Source organism: Mastacembelus armatus, chromosome 7 (genome assembly GCF_900324485.2).
Source record: "Mastacembelus armatus chromosome 7, fMasArm1.2, whole genome shotgun sequence".
Classification (NCBI taxonomy): domain Eukaryota; kingdom Metazoa; phylum Chordata; class Actinopteri; order Synbranchiformes; family Mastacembelidae; genus Mastacembelus; species Mastacembelus armatus.
The window spans coordinates 14489214-14503020 of NC_046639.1; the positions used below are offsets into that span (position 1 = coordinate 14489214).

Here is a 13807-nt window from a genome sequence, read left to right on the forward strand (position 1 = left end):
AAGGAAAGATGAATGCGGCCAAGTACAGAGATATCCTGGAAGAAAACCTCTTCCAGAGTGCTCAGGACATCAGACTGGGCCAAAGGTTCACCTTTGAACAGGACAATGACCCTAAGCACACAGCTAAAATAACAAAGCAGTGGCTTCGGAACAACTCTGTGACCGTTCTTGACTGGTCCAGCCAGAGCCCTGACCTAAACCCAATTGAGCCTCTCTGGAGAGACCTGAAAATGGCTGTCCACCAACGTTCACCATCCAACCTGACAGAACTGGAGAGGATCTGCAAGGAAGAATGGCAGAGGATCCCCAAATCCAGGTGTGAAAAACTTGTTGCATCATTCCCAAGAAGACTCATGGCTGTACTAGCTCAAAAGGGTGCTTCTACTCAATACTGAGCACAGGGTCTGAATACTTATGACCATGTGATATTTCAGTTTTTCTTTTTTAATAAATTTGCAAAAATTTCTACATTTCTGGTTTTTTCTGTCAAGATGGGGTGCTGAGTGTACATTAATGAGAAATAAAATGAACTTTTTTGATTTTGGCAAATGGCTACAATGACACACAGAGTGAAAAATTTAAAGGGGTCTGAATACTTTCCGTACCCACTGTATATAAACATTAGAGATGATTTTGTTCAATTAAGTTCCTCACTGGTCAAAAGTAACCAAGTACATTTATTCAAGTAGTGTACTATGGTACAATTTTGAGATATTTGTACTTTGCATATACATCACTGCGTTTCACATGAAATACTGTATTTTTTACTTTGCTACATTTATCGAGCAACCATAGTTACTTTTTTGAATAAGATTGAAGTTTTTGAACATAATCAAAAAATAAATTAGGCCACATTATTATAAATTAAGGTAAGATACAAATTTTTAATCCCCTTCAGAAATTCTGAAATTACAGTCTTTAAGGTTAGATATACCTGTAATTTAATTGAAATAAAGAATCTCTCACATAGTCCAGATATACCAAATTTTAATTTTGATTATTATGGCCTAGAGCTCATAATAATAAACATCCAGAATCTTAAAATATTAAAATGTTATAATATTAAAATCATTCAAAAACCGATTTGCAATGCAGAAATGTCAGACTTCTTAAAAGTTATTGAAGACCAGGTTGTTCTGATAGTCTGTATTGCTGGGTCAGGTGTTTCTCATTTTTCACTTGACAATACTCCATAGTTTCTCTGTGTGGTTCAGGTCAGGCAAGTTGGCTGGCCAATCAAGCACAGTAATAGGGTTAGGGTTAGGGTGGTTTGATACTAGAGATGCAACTGTAACCTATCTCCAGAAGACATCTGTGGATGGTAGCTTTTTATGCACTCCAGCCTCATTCCATTCATTGTGAAAGCTCTCCCACGTTCTTGGATTGACTTTGCTTGACAATTTTCTTAAGGCTGCAGTCATTCCTGTTACTTGTGCACCTTCCCCTATCACACTTTTCCCTTCCCCTTTCCATTAATATGTTTCAGTTCAGCACTCTGCAAACAGTCAGCCCTTTCAGCAATAACCTTTTGTGACTTACTTTTTTGTGTATGGTGTCAGTGATTTTCTTCTGGACAACTGGAAAGTCACTTTTTTTTTTTTTAAAGGCACCTGTACATTAAAATTATTTTTTCTTTTTTTTTTAGGGTGGGCATGTGTTAACTCCTCTACCTGCAGCCACACCTATGAAACCTGGATCTGCTGTGAGTAAATTATACAAAACACAAAATTCATATTAATAGCTTTTTAGCAGCTTGCTTCAAAATGATAACATTAGTAGTTAGCTGAAAATAGTAGGTTCTAAGTTGTGTGAAAGCAGTCTGAATGGTATCAGAGACCTAACTTTCTGTTATTTTGTTACCATGGTGCCTGAGAGGAGACAGCTTGTTAGAATATCTTTGTATGTTAAATTTTACAAAATTTTGTTTAATTTACAATTTCTACAATGATGGGCAACCATAGACTTATTAGGATCCACTTCTGCTTGTGTAAAGACTCTCTGAGACAATATTGAGAGGCAAGCGTTACCAAGGCTCCATTGGTTACGCACAAGCTCAGCTGTTACCTCTCCAGCGCTCAGGCCTGCTGCTAGGGAAGAGACCTATAATAGCTAAAGTTGAGGGCGCAGAGCATAACTCAAGCACCATGAAAAGTTGAGATAGTAGAATGATTGGTTAAATAATAGATGGTGTAACTCAGGACACCTTACTATCAAAGAACAGTTCTGCATGAAGGACATTGAGCTTTTAGCAAGGGACCCTGCTATATACACAGAAAGTTCTCCAATGCTATTGCAGTAACAGTCTATATCTTCAGCCCCCCATACTAAACTGGCAAAGGACTAAACCCACACAAGCAGAGCAACATGTAAACTCCTCACAGCTGGATTTTGAATCAGGAAACTTCTTGCTGTGAGGCAGCAGTGCTAGAACCTTGTTGAATTCCATAACAAATTTTTGTGTGTGGACGCTTCATCATGAACATGAACAAATTGGAATCTGTCTGATAAATAAGATTAAAACCAATTTAGTGCTGTTCTTTTAATCCCAATCACATCTTCATCACATCTGGTCGACATAATAAAAACCTTCATTTAAAAACTGAATGATGTGTATACTGTTATCTTTGACTAATATTTAAATTTGTTTGATGATCTGAAACATTAAAGTGTGACAAACATGCAAAAAAATAAGAAATCAGGAAGGGGGCCAACACTTTTTCACACCACTGTGCATCTGTGGCAGCTACAGGAAGCATCTGATGAATTTTATTTAATAGTTATGATTTTATTTATAAAGTTATCACTGCTGGGAACACTGGGCTCAACAGAGCTTTGACCTTTTGTCAGCCTGACTACAGTGCTGAAATGCACCCTGGGATTGTTCTTCTTTTCCTCTACTAGTGATGAATACTATGCAGCTCTGGCTTTACGGAGAACTTTTTTATGTTAATAGACTGTTTTTCTAAGGTAGATAAAATAATTTTAAATTTGTGGAACACCACTTCCTTTCCAGCCTTTGTGATGCCTGCTTTATGGTACGGATGTGAGATAGGAGTCTCCTGATTCACTACCTTCTTTTTCAGAGGAGCCACAGTATCAAGTGTTTCACGCAGAGGCTACAGCACTGTCAACAAGATAATCAACTTGTAAGATTGAGGCAGCTGCCCTCCACTGTGCTGGCACATGGCATCGAAGTGAATAATGATGGGATCATGGGATGATGGGATGGGATTTTCTTAAATTTATTAGCAGCATTGTCAGACAAACATCTGCTGTAGTGGAATTTTCTCCCAAATGCTGCATGATTCATTATTTGAAATTCAAATTCAAAAGTTATTAACTAATGGTCAAACAAAAGAGGACTTTGGGGAAATACTATTAAATGTTCAATTTCAATGCCATATGTCAGAACAAGATCAAGAACGTGATTAAAACAGTGGGTGGGTTTATTTACATTTTGAGAGAAACAAGTTGACTCTAATAGTGTATTAAATACAGTGCTGAGACATCAGATATTTTCAACATCTAACAACATTTTCAGCATTATCTCGCTGATCATAGTGAAATCAAGCCTAGTTTAATGTACAACTAATTTTTGCTAATCCTGTGTTGAAAATCCTTCAGATTCTTTAAAAAACTAAACTAAAGAATAATTAGTGTCGAAGTTTAACATCTTCCATCGACCCTTGTCTTTCCTCCAGACGTTCCCGTTCTTTGGAGTGGTGCCAGCCATTTTGAATGAGTCTGGAGAGGAGCTGGAGGGGCCAAGTGAAGGATACCTGGTGAGATTTCTTATTACCATGTGCTGAAATGATCCAAACCTTGATTTGTATTTTTACTCAAATATCCATATATATGGCAGAGAATTGTTTCAGCCTTTGCTTCACCATGTGTGTGTATTACTTTCTGTTTTCAAACAGGTGTTCAAACAGCCGTGGCCTGGTGTGATGAGGACAGTGTATGGAAACCATCAGAGATTTGAAACCACCTACTTTAAGAAGTTTCCTGGATACTATGTTACAGGGGATGGTGAGAGACGAGAACATGATAGCGAACGTTTCAGAATCTAAAAGATACTGCACACTGATGGCCTTGATTCTTGTAGTCTTGTAGTTATGTTTTTTTTTGTTTGTTTGCTTGTTTTTTTTAGTTTTTTCTTTCTGGTTGTTCAGGATACTTAAATGACAGCCCTAAAAAGTAGCTTAAAGTACACAGTAAATTGAAGCCTTGATGTTTGCTATGTACATCTTATCCACTTACATCTTTTGTTTTACAACGCATCTTCTCTTGCATGGAAAGTAATTTTGTCTATATTTATTATGGAAAAAATATATTAAACAACTCACTTTTCATCCTACAGGTTGCCGTAGAGACAAAGATGGCTACTACTGGATAACAGGGAGGATAGATGACATGCTGAATGTGTCAGGTAAGACCTGTAATGTAAAGAAAACCTGTGGAAAACCTGCCAAACCTAGTGTGCATAAATTAATTTTTAAGGGGGTCCCAGTCCTAGAATAGCTAGACCCAACCCAGATTGACCTGAAAATAAACATAACATAAACTGAAAAAACATCCATCTATTATCTATACCTGCTTATTCCTAAATACGGGTCACAGGGATCTGCTGGAGCCTATCCCAACTCTCTTTGGGTGAAAGGCCCGGGACAGGTCACCAATCCATCACAGGGCACTGAAAAAACATTTGATCCAAAATGCACACACTTGCAGCAGTAGAGTGCTAGTAATTAGATCAGTTAACAACAAGCCATGGTGGAAAAGAGCAGCAATGTAACATTAATAATAATGTCCTTTGAATGAATGTAAGGTTGTGCTTCAAAGACAATTTTATATAAATAATGTCCTATTTTCACCATATACAGAAACTTGTAGCCAGCATAGACAAAAGACAGTAACCTGTTTTTAATATATTTGCACCAAATTCCAAAGAGAATAAATTATGTGGGAAGCTGCTTTTCTTAAAATAAGTTCTAGTTCGGGCAGCATGGTGGCTGAGTGGTTAGCACTGTTGCCTCACAGCAAGAAGGTCGCGGGTTCGCATTCCGGCCTTTCTGTGTGGAGTTTGCATGTTCTCCCTGTGCTTGCGTGGGTTTACTCCGGGTACTCCGGTTTCCTCCCACAGTCCAAAAAACATGCATGTTAGGTTGATTGGTCTATATGTGGCCCTGCGACAGACTGGTGACCTGTCCAGGGTGTACCCCTGCCTTCCACCCGAGAGAGAGCTGGGATAGGCTCCAGCAGATCCCCGTGACCCTGAACCAGGAAAAGCGGGTATAGAAGATGGATGGATGGATGGATGGAAGTTCTAGTTCAGTTTCATCAGATGAACCTCAGATAAGCACACGTCTCATTCTCCCATTATGTTTACTTGGGTCCCTTCAGATTTATTTGGGTATTGGTCATGCTGACACGGACCTGAGACCCAACTCTGTGGAACTAAGCAGAAATTGGACACGAATTGGACACGAACTAAAGCCTTGGGTCAGGTTTTTCTTTAGAACTGGGTGAACTGGTGAAGACATCTACTTCTGACCACTTCTAACTGTGTAGGCATGGTCCAGTTTGGTCAGTTGTTATTTTAGATGGTAAGGAAATCCTGCTGCATGACCAACAAGTTTTCACTTGTTATTCAGCAACAGTGAGAGACAAATGTTGCAATAAGTTGACTGATTGAAAGAAAATTAAACTCCAGCTGTTTCAGTTATGTCTTTGTTCAAACAATAATTGGAAATATTTCAGTGTTCACCAAACTAACATGATAATTCACTGGATATCACATTGTAATAAATTATATATTTTTGGGTTTTAGACTGTTTGGACTCTTTCCACATTAAAAGCTCTGAATCCTGAAAAACTGGTAATATCAAACTTGCTTCTTATTACTGGAATGAGAATATTGGTACCCTATACTACACTTACACTCCTGTACTTCCTATCAGTAAACCCAGAATTACTTCCAGGAAGGAAGTCTGGATTTCCATGGAGGCGAGTTAATAAAGACATTTATTGATTGCCTAACTGTTTTCCAGTTAGACAGCAGGGAATGCTTCTAGATTGTGTGAAAGTCTTTTCTCTTTTCTGTCCAGGTCACTTGTTGAGTACAGCTGAGGTGGAGTCTGCTCTGTTGGAGCATGAGGGTGTGACCGAGGCTGCTGTGGTAGCTAGACCTCATCCCGTCAAAGGCGAAAGCCTCTACTGCTTTGTAACTCTCACTGAGGGAGTGCCATACAACCACACACTGGAGACTGAACTGAAACAACAAGGTTGGTAAACATGGCTTTTGCAGACATGTTTAAATACACTTTTACTAATTAAAGGCTTTAAAAAGTATGATATTGTCAACCATGTTTTTGAGACACGTGTTATGTGCTGCACCCACTGCAATTGTGTTGTAACCCCTTGTTTATCCATAAAGCGAGGGTGCAGTGCATAGCGTCCCATATGAAGCGCATGCAAGACTTGCTTTTGTGTCTATACTTGGCACCTGTTTACTTGCACATTGAAAGGATTTTGATTCAAGGAAAAGAGAAACCTACGGTCCAGAACTCTGACAAAACAACAACATTCTATTATGTTCATTAGGGCTGTGCAATCAATCGAAATTTGGTTTGGATATCAGCACCAAACAATCGCAAAAACAATGTCATGGAGGAAAAAAAAACATTCATATTTTACATTATGTTCTAAATAACACACGTGTTCATTCCTTCTGAAGTCTAAACTCATTCAGCCAATGTTGTCAGCAAAACACATCATGTGTGGTATCAGGAAAAGTAATCGAATTGCAGGTAGAAAGTGGAACCTAATAAACACAAACCAAAGAAATAACATTTTGACTATGTCAGTGCAGTGGACAGTGTCAGAAACAACAGTAGTAAATTATGATAGTCACACTGGTAAGTTAAAGGCTAAAATGATACAGTTAAATTAGACAGTTGCCTTTATTTCCTCATCAACCTCTGATCACGAAAAAGGTTTGCTTGTCACAGAACAAATTACACTCCTTGGACCTGGCAACTGTTATTTATTACATTCACCTGGTGCTGGGCAGTCGCATAATGGATAGGTAGTCAGACTTGTAACCTGAAAATTGCAGATTCGAGTCCGGCAGGAATTGTCGGTGGCACAGAGTGAATAGCCAGCGCCCTGTCCACCCTCAATACCATGACTGAAGTGAGACCCTTGAGCAAGGCACCGGACCCCCAACTGCCCCCCGGGTGCTCCAGGGGTGTGCTCACTGCTATGCTCACTGTGTATTCACTGCTGTGTGTGTGTACTTTGGAATTGGGTTAAAATGCAGAGCACAAATTCAGAGTATGGGTCACCATACTTGGCCATATAAGTCACTTTCACGTCACTTCACTTTCACTCTGGTTAGCATGTCTGTAAGCGAAGTGCTTTGCCAAGTTGGACATGTTAGATCCCTTAGTTTATTTAGGTTTGGAACTTCTTTTACAGATGGGCTTTGCAGTGTTCATGGGCTTGCCTTGACTATTGAATATATAAGCAGAATAATGCCATAATTCACTTTGTACATTTCCTCTGTATACAAGCCATAGACGGTCAGGAAGTTGTCATAAAGTACCTTCCTAGTATTGATATACCTTGCAACACTATTTGGTAAGCAAAAAAGGTAGAACGTTGGTTACGTTTTGTAACCCAAGATTCTGTGAATTGGGCGAAGCCCTCTAGGGTTTTCGCTATGGGTCATATCCCCTCTTCACACCTGCGCACTGAAGAGAAATTCATTTACACCCACCTGGGGTGGGCCCCCCTCTTCCCTTAGAAAACAAACCGGTCTTTTTCTTCAGCCGGCTCAAGGGATCAGTGGGGCCCATAGCCCAGAGGGCTGCGCCCAATTCACAGAATCTTGGGTTACAATACGTAACCAATGTTCTGTCTCATTGGGGCGCAGCCCTCTGGGCTATCGCTATGGGTCAAAGCAATAGCCAGAAATACTCTACGCCTCTCCTCACGCCACCCAGGAGGAGAGTCTGAAAACAAAGATAATGGGAGTAACTGCCTGACCTGAAGCGAAGCAAGTACCAGGTGGGATACGTAAGCACTGGTTTCATATAAAGCTGAAAACAGACGGATACCTGTCCCGCATCCGTATAATAAAGCACGCTTCCCAGGCTTGCCAGCCTAATTACGACTGGGAGGTTCCCAGGACAGCGTGAGAGAGGGATGAGCTTGCAACATCCCGCAAATTGAAACGCACGAAGGCACACGGGGAGGCCCATGAGGCCGCCGCGCAAATGTCTTCCACTGACAAACTGCTCAGGAGAGCCGTGGAGGATGAAACTCCTCTAGTGGAGTGTGCACGGATGCCGACCGGGGGCTCCAAGCCCAAAGTGGAGTAAGCTTGTGCAATGGTCTCACATAGCCAGTGAGACAAACGTTCTGCAGAGAGGGGGGAGCCCAGCGAACACTCTCTGTAGTGAACAAACAGGCGCTCAGAATGGTGCAACTCCGCCGTGTGTTCCGGGCAAAGAAGATGCGCAGCAGTTTCCTCTGCAGACGCGTGGGGAGGGGGAAAGAAGCCCTTCAGCGTGATCACTCTAGATCTGAAAGAACTAGTGATGCATTTAGGCATGTATGCTGGGTTGGGACGCAGAACTGCCGCACTGCAGTCCTCCCTGATCTGAAGACACTCCGGGGATACTGATAGAGCCGACAGATCGCTGACCCTCTTTGCGGAGGCTAACGCCAGCAGAAGAAGGATTTTACCCGATAAAAAACGGAGAGGGACCTGCTGTAACGGCTCGAACGGAGCGTCTGTGAGAGTGCGTAAACCCACAGATAGGTCCCATTGCGGAGCCAAGGGACATGCGATGGGGCGTTGCCTGCGCACTCCCCTAAGAAAACGCTTTGTGAGCGGGTGACTGAACACCAATCTGTCACCAAATCCCTCATGGCATGAGGAAATAGCTTCAGCGTATGTTTTAATGGTGCTAAATGCCAGGTTTCTCTCCAGTAATATCTGGAGAAAGGACAGAATCACGGAGAGAGGGCATGCAACAGAAGAAACGTCGTTCTCTGTGCACCATCTCTCAAAAGCGGCCCATTTAGCCCCATACGATGCTGTAGTGGACCGGGTGCGAGCCCCTTGTATGGTGGCGACAACGCCAGCAAAAAACCCCAAACTCTCTAAGCGGTTCCTCTCAGCAGCCAAACCCACAGGTGCTGGAGGGCTGACTACCACGTCCCCTACCTGTGACAGAGTATCCTCCCTCCATGGAATCTTCCAGGGGGAAGATATCCTCATGCACTGCAGAATGGGAAACCACGATGCTCTGGGGCGGTCCGGAGCTATCAGAATCACTTGCAGATCCTCCTCCTGAACCAGGGCCAGCAGCTGAAGGATCAGGGAGATCGGTCATGGCCGATGAGCGAAGGTGTCTATCTCCAGTGGAGGGTTGTCCTTCGCACGCAGAGAAAATCACAGGTCGCAGTGCGCATTGTCACGAGCTGCGAAAAGAACTGCGTGTCCGAACCTGCTCCATATCTGAGCCACCAGGCTTGGATCGAGATGTCAATCTCCTGCGTGAGGGGGCTTTTGCGGGGAGGAGCTGCGTGTGAGTCCACAGCAATAGGCGACGAGCGAGGGGGAGGAGACACGCCGAGCGTACCCCCCCTTGTCGGTTGATATCTGCCGCCGCTGTTGTGTTGTCCACTAGGATCAGAACCTGGCGACTCTTCAACAGTGGAGAAAAGTGCCGGAGACCTTTCGACACTGTGAACAGCTCTGATTCGCTTATATGCGCCGCCTCCCTGATCGTGAACATTGACACGTGATTTGACCGAATGCCCAGGGGAACCCCTTGCGTCAGAGCGCGAGGGTTTCACCAGTAAATCAGATCCGGGACCACTGACTGGGGGAGGGATAGTATACACCGCTGGTGACGTACTGGGTGGAGCCTCAGTCGGATAAACCAGCGTTGAAACAGCTTCGTATGCAATAAGCCGAGCGGCACCACCGGATGAGCCGCTGCCATCATCCCCAGCAGTTGCATCACTGATCGAGCCCTGACACGTCTGCGTGGGGCGAAGTGAGGCAGTAGGGAGGGGAGGGTCGCTGATCTCTCCCCCGAGAGACAGGCCCTCATTTATAATGAGTTCAGTTCCACCCCCAGATACACTATGGACTGAGTGGGCTGGGGCGAGCTCTTTTCCCAGTTTATGGCTCAAATGATCCACTAGTTCTGCTGTCTGCTGCCACAACTCCTCTGGGGAGTGGGCCAGCAGAGGCAGGTCGTCGAGGTAGAACAGGACTCTCATTCTCTGTCTCCGAAGGGGCTAAACTGCCATCTCGACGCACTTTGAGTAAGTGCGGGGAGCCAGCGAGTACGCCAACGGCAGGCGGACGTACTGATAGATGGTCCCCTGGAATTCCCTGTGTTGGGGAATGATGGAGACGTGGAAATACACATCCTTCAGATCTATTGACGTGAACCAGTCGCCTCAGTGAACGCACTGTAGGGGCTGGGCCGTCGTTAGCATGTGAAAACTTCTGACCTGCATTGATTTGTTGAGACGCGTCAGATCCAGGACGGGCCTCATCTCTCCCGATTTCTGGGAAACCAGGAATTAACGGGAATAAAATCCACGGGCCACATTCACCGGTGGAACAATAGAAACAACTCCTTTTGATAACAGCATTTGTAAGGCTGTTAGCAATGCCCACGCATGCGCCAACGAGGCGAGGCGAGTGTCTATTACCCCGCTGATCGGGAGCGGGGGCTGTGTAAACTGCAGAGTATGGCCGCTGTGGATGGGCTTGTGCATCAAGCGGTCCATCTCGCGGAGCCTGTGCCACTCTGGATAGAAATCCGAGAGAGGGCGAGCTGTCATGTGAAGCCCCTCTGCCGCTGTCGGTGACAGCCATTATACGGCTGTCTGAGCCGTCAACGCACCCGGAAGTGGACCAGAGGTCAGCCATGGGGAACCCTGCCCGAAAGGGACGATGGGACATGGAAATAGCGAGGATGTCTGACTCGTTATCCGTGGGCGCCCTCTTGTGGTCAAATCGAAGATTAGCCGACAGAGGGCCCACACGAGACAGCTGTGTGAAGGGAGTGTGCTGATTAGCATGCTGACTCAAGCTAGCCGGCACATGCTCGGCAGCGAGAGGGCTGCACTGTATGTAGAATGTGCGTGAAACAGCCACGGCTGCCTTATGACTGGCAGGAGTCGGCTGAGTTACCGAGGAATATTTGCCTATCAGGGGGATGTAAACATGTTTATTTTCCTCAGAACCATAAACATGACATACAGTGGGTACGGAAAGTATTCAGACCCCTTTAAATTTTTCACTCTTTGTGTCATTGCAGCCATTTGCCAAAATCAAAAATTTCATTTTATTTCTCATTAATGTACACTCAGCACCCCATCTTGACAGAAAAAACCAGAAATGTAGAAATTTTTGCAAATTTATTAAAAAAGAACAACTGAAATATCACATGGTCATAAGTATTCAGACCCTTTGCAGTGACACTCATATTTAACTCACATGCTGTCCATTTCTTCTGATCCTCCTTGAGATGGTTCTCCTCCTTCATTGGAGTCCAGCTGTGTTTAATTAAACTGATTGGACTTGATTAGGAAAGGCACACACCTGTCTATATAAGACCTTACAGCTCACAGTGCATGTCAGAGCAAATGAGAATCATGAGGTCGAAGGAACTGCCCAAGGAGCTCAGAGACAGAATTGTGGCAAGGCACAGATCTGGCCAAGGTTACAAAAGAAATTCTGCAGCACTCAAGGTTCCTAAGAGCACATTGGCCTCCATAATCCTCAAATGGAAAAAGTTTGGGAGGACCAGAACTCTTCCTAGACCTGGCCGTCCAGCCAAACTGAGCAATCGTGGGAGAAGAGCCTTGGTGAGAGGGGTAAAGAAGAACCCAAAGATCACTGTGGCTGAACTCCAGAGATGCAGTAGGGAGATGGGAGAAAGTTCCACAAAGTCATCACTGCAGCCCTCCACCAGTCGGGGCTTTATGGCAGAGTGGCCCGACGGAAGCCTCTCCTCGGTGCAAGACACATGAAAGCCCGCATAGAGTTTGCCAAAAAACACATGAAGGACTCCTAGACTATGAGAAATAAGATTCTCTGGTCTGATGAGACCCAGATTGAACTTTTTGGCGTTAATTCTAAGCGGTATGTGTGGAGAAAACCAGGCACTGCTCATCACCTGCCCAATACAATCCCTACAGTGAAAGATGGTGGTGGGAGCATCATGTTGTGGGGGTGTTTTTCAGCTGCAGGGACAGGACGACTGGTTGCAATTGAAGGAAAGATGAATGCGGACAAGTACAGAGATATCCTGGAAGAAAACCTCTTCCAGAGTGCTCAGGACCTCAGACTGGGCCGAAGGTTCACCTTTCAACAGGACAATGACCCTAAGCACACAGCTAAAATAACAAAGCAGTGGCTTCGGAACAACTTTGTGACCGTTCTTGACTGGTCCAGCCAGAGCCCTGACCTAAACCCAATTGAGCATCTCTGGAGAGACCTAAAAATGGCTGTCCACCAACGTTCACCATCCAACCTGACAGAATTGGAGAGGACCTGCAAGGAAGAATGGCAGAGGATCCCCAAATCCAAGTGTGAAAAACTTGTTGCATCATTCCCAAGAAGACTCATGGCTGTACTAGCTCAAAAGGGTGCTTCTACTCAATACTGAGCACAGGGTCTGAATACTTATGACCATGTGATATTTCAGTTGTTCTTTTTTAATAAATTTGCAAAAATTTCTACATTTCTGGTTTTTTCTGTCAAGATGGGGTGCTGAGTGTACATTAATGAGAAATAAAATGAACTTTTTTGATTTTGGCAAATGGCTGCAATGACACAAAGAGTGAAAAATATAAAGGGGTCTGAATACTTTCCGTACCCACTGTACACATACCTCAGAACTTAGAGCACTACACACATTCCCCGCGCACCATACGAACCTTCGCTGTTTGTGGGGGGGTTCGGGTGCCGGGGTAGACCAGGAGCAGAATAGCCTAGGAGCCTTGGGAGGCCGCTGAGGAGCAGGACGCATCTGGTCCGTGGAGGAAGGGGCCGGAGCTGGACCCGGTGGGATATCTGGCCCTTGGGCAATAATCATGGTGCGCGAGCCCACGCCCTGCCCAAGGGGTGCGAGGGGGGGCCATCACATGGCTTTCCGCTTCATCTGCGGCAGATTGGAGTTCTTTAACCAGCTCCTGGAAGTGTGGTCCAAATAAGCCGTCACGGCTAATGGGACCCTCCAACAAATCCTTCCTCTTCGTCTCTGGGATGGGGGAGACGTGCAGCCAAATATTCCGGTGCGCCATCGTCTTCCACGCGGTGATGCGGGCCGCTCCCACAGTGATGGGGGCGCAGAGAGCCAGAATAGCGCCCACCATCTTGCTAACCTCCTCTGAGCAATCAGGCGGGAGGGCCTCGGGGTCCGCCGCGAGCTCGGACAGGGAGTGAGCCAGGACAGTGATGTTATTAGCTGCAGCGGCGGCCTGGAAGGCGCACTGGTGGGACCTGTCCGCTAGCTTAACAGCTAACGCGTCCTTCGGAGCAGGGGGGGCAGGCCTCCGCCCGGCCCACAGCATGCACTTTGCTCCTTACTGAGGTGGGCATCCTGAAGCGGTTGAACCAGCTCAGGAGGGACGGGGAGCTTACACCTGTTAGCAGCTGTCATGATAATGCCCAGGAGCTCTTGTAATAGTTAAGCCATGGCCGGCAGAGGCGTAGAGGAGGTCGGCGTAGGCTGGTCAGCTAGCATGCTAGCGGCAGACAATTGCA

At 45.1% G+C, this 13807-nt stretch overlaps 1 protein-coding gene across 2 annotated transcripts in view; it reads left to right on the forward strand.

Moving 5' to 3' along the window:
* The window catches only part of acss2 (acyl-CoA synthetase short chain family member 2), a 51837-nt gene that overhangs the window by 33273 nt on the left and 4757 nt on the right, over window positions 1-13807 (forward strand). For both annotated transcript variants that reach the window (XM_026332019.1, XM_026332020.1), the window contains exons 13-17: window positions 1646-1702; window positions 3702-3782; window positions 3921-4029; window positions 4361-4429; window positions 6108-6284. In XM_026332019.1, coding sequence (XP_026187804.1) covers window positions 1646-1702; window positions 3702-3782; window positions 3921-4029; window positions 4361-4429; window positions 6108-6284 — 493 coding nt within the window. The remainder of the gene's footprint in view (window positions 1-1645; window positions 1703-3701; window positions 3783-3920; window positions 4030-4360; window positions 4430-6107; window positions 6285-13807) is intronic.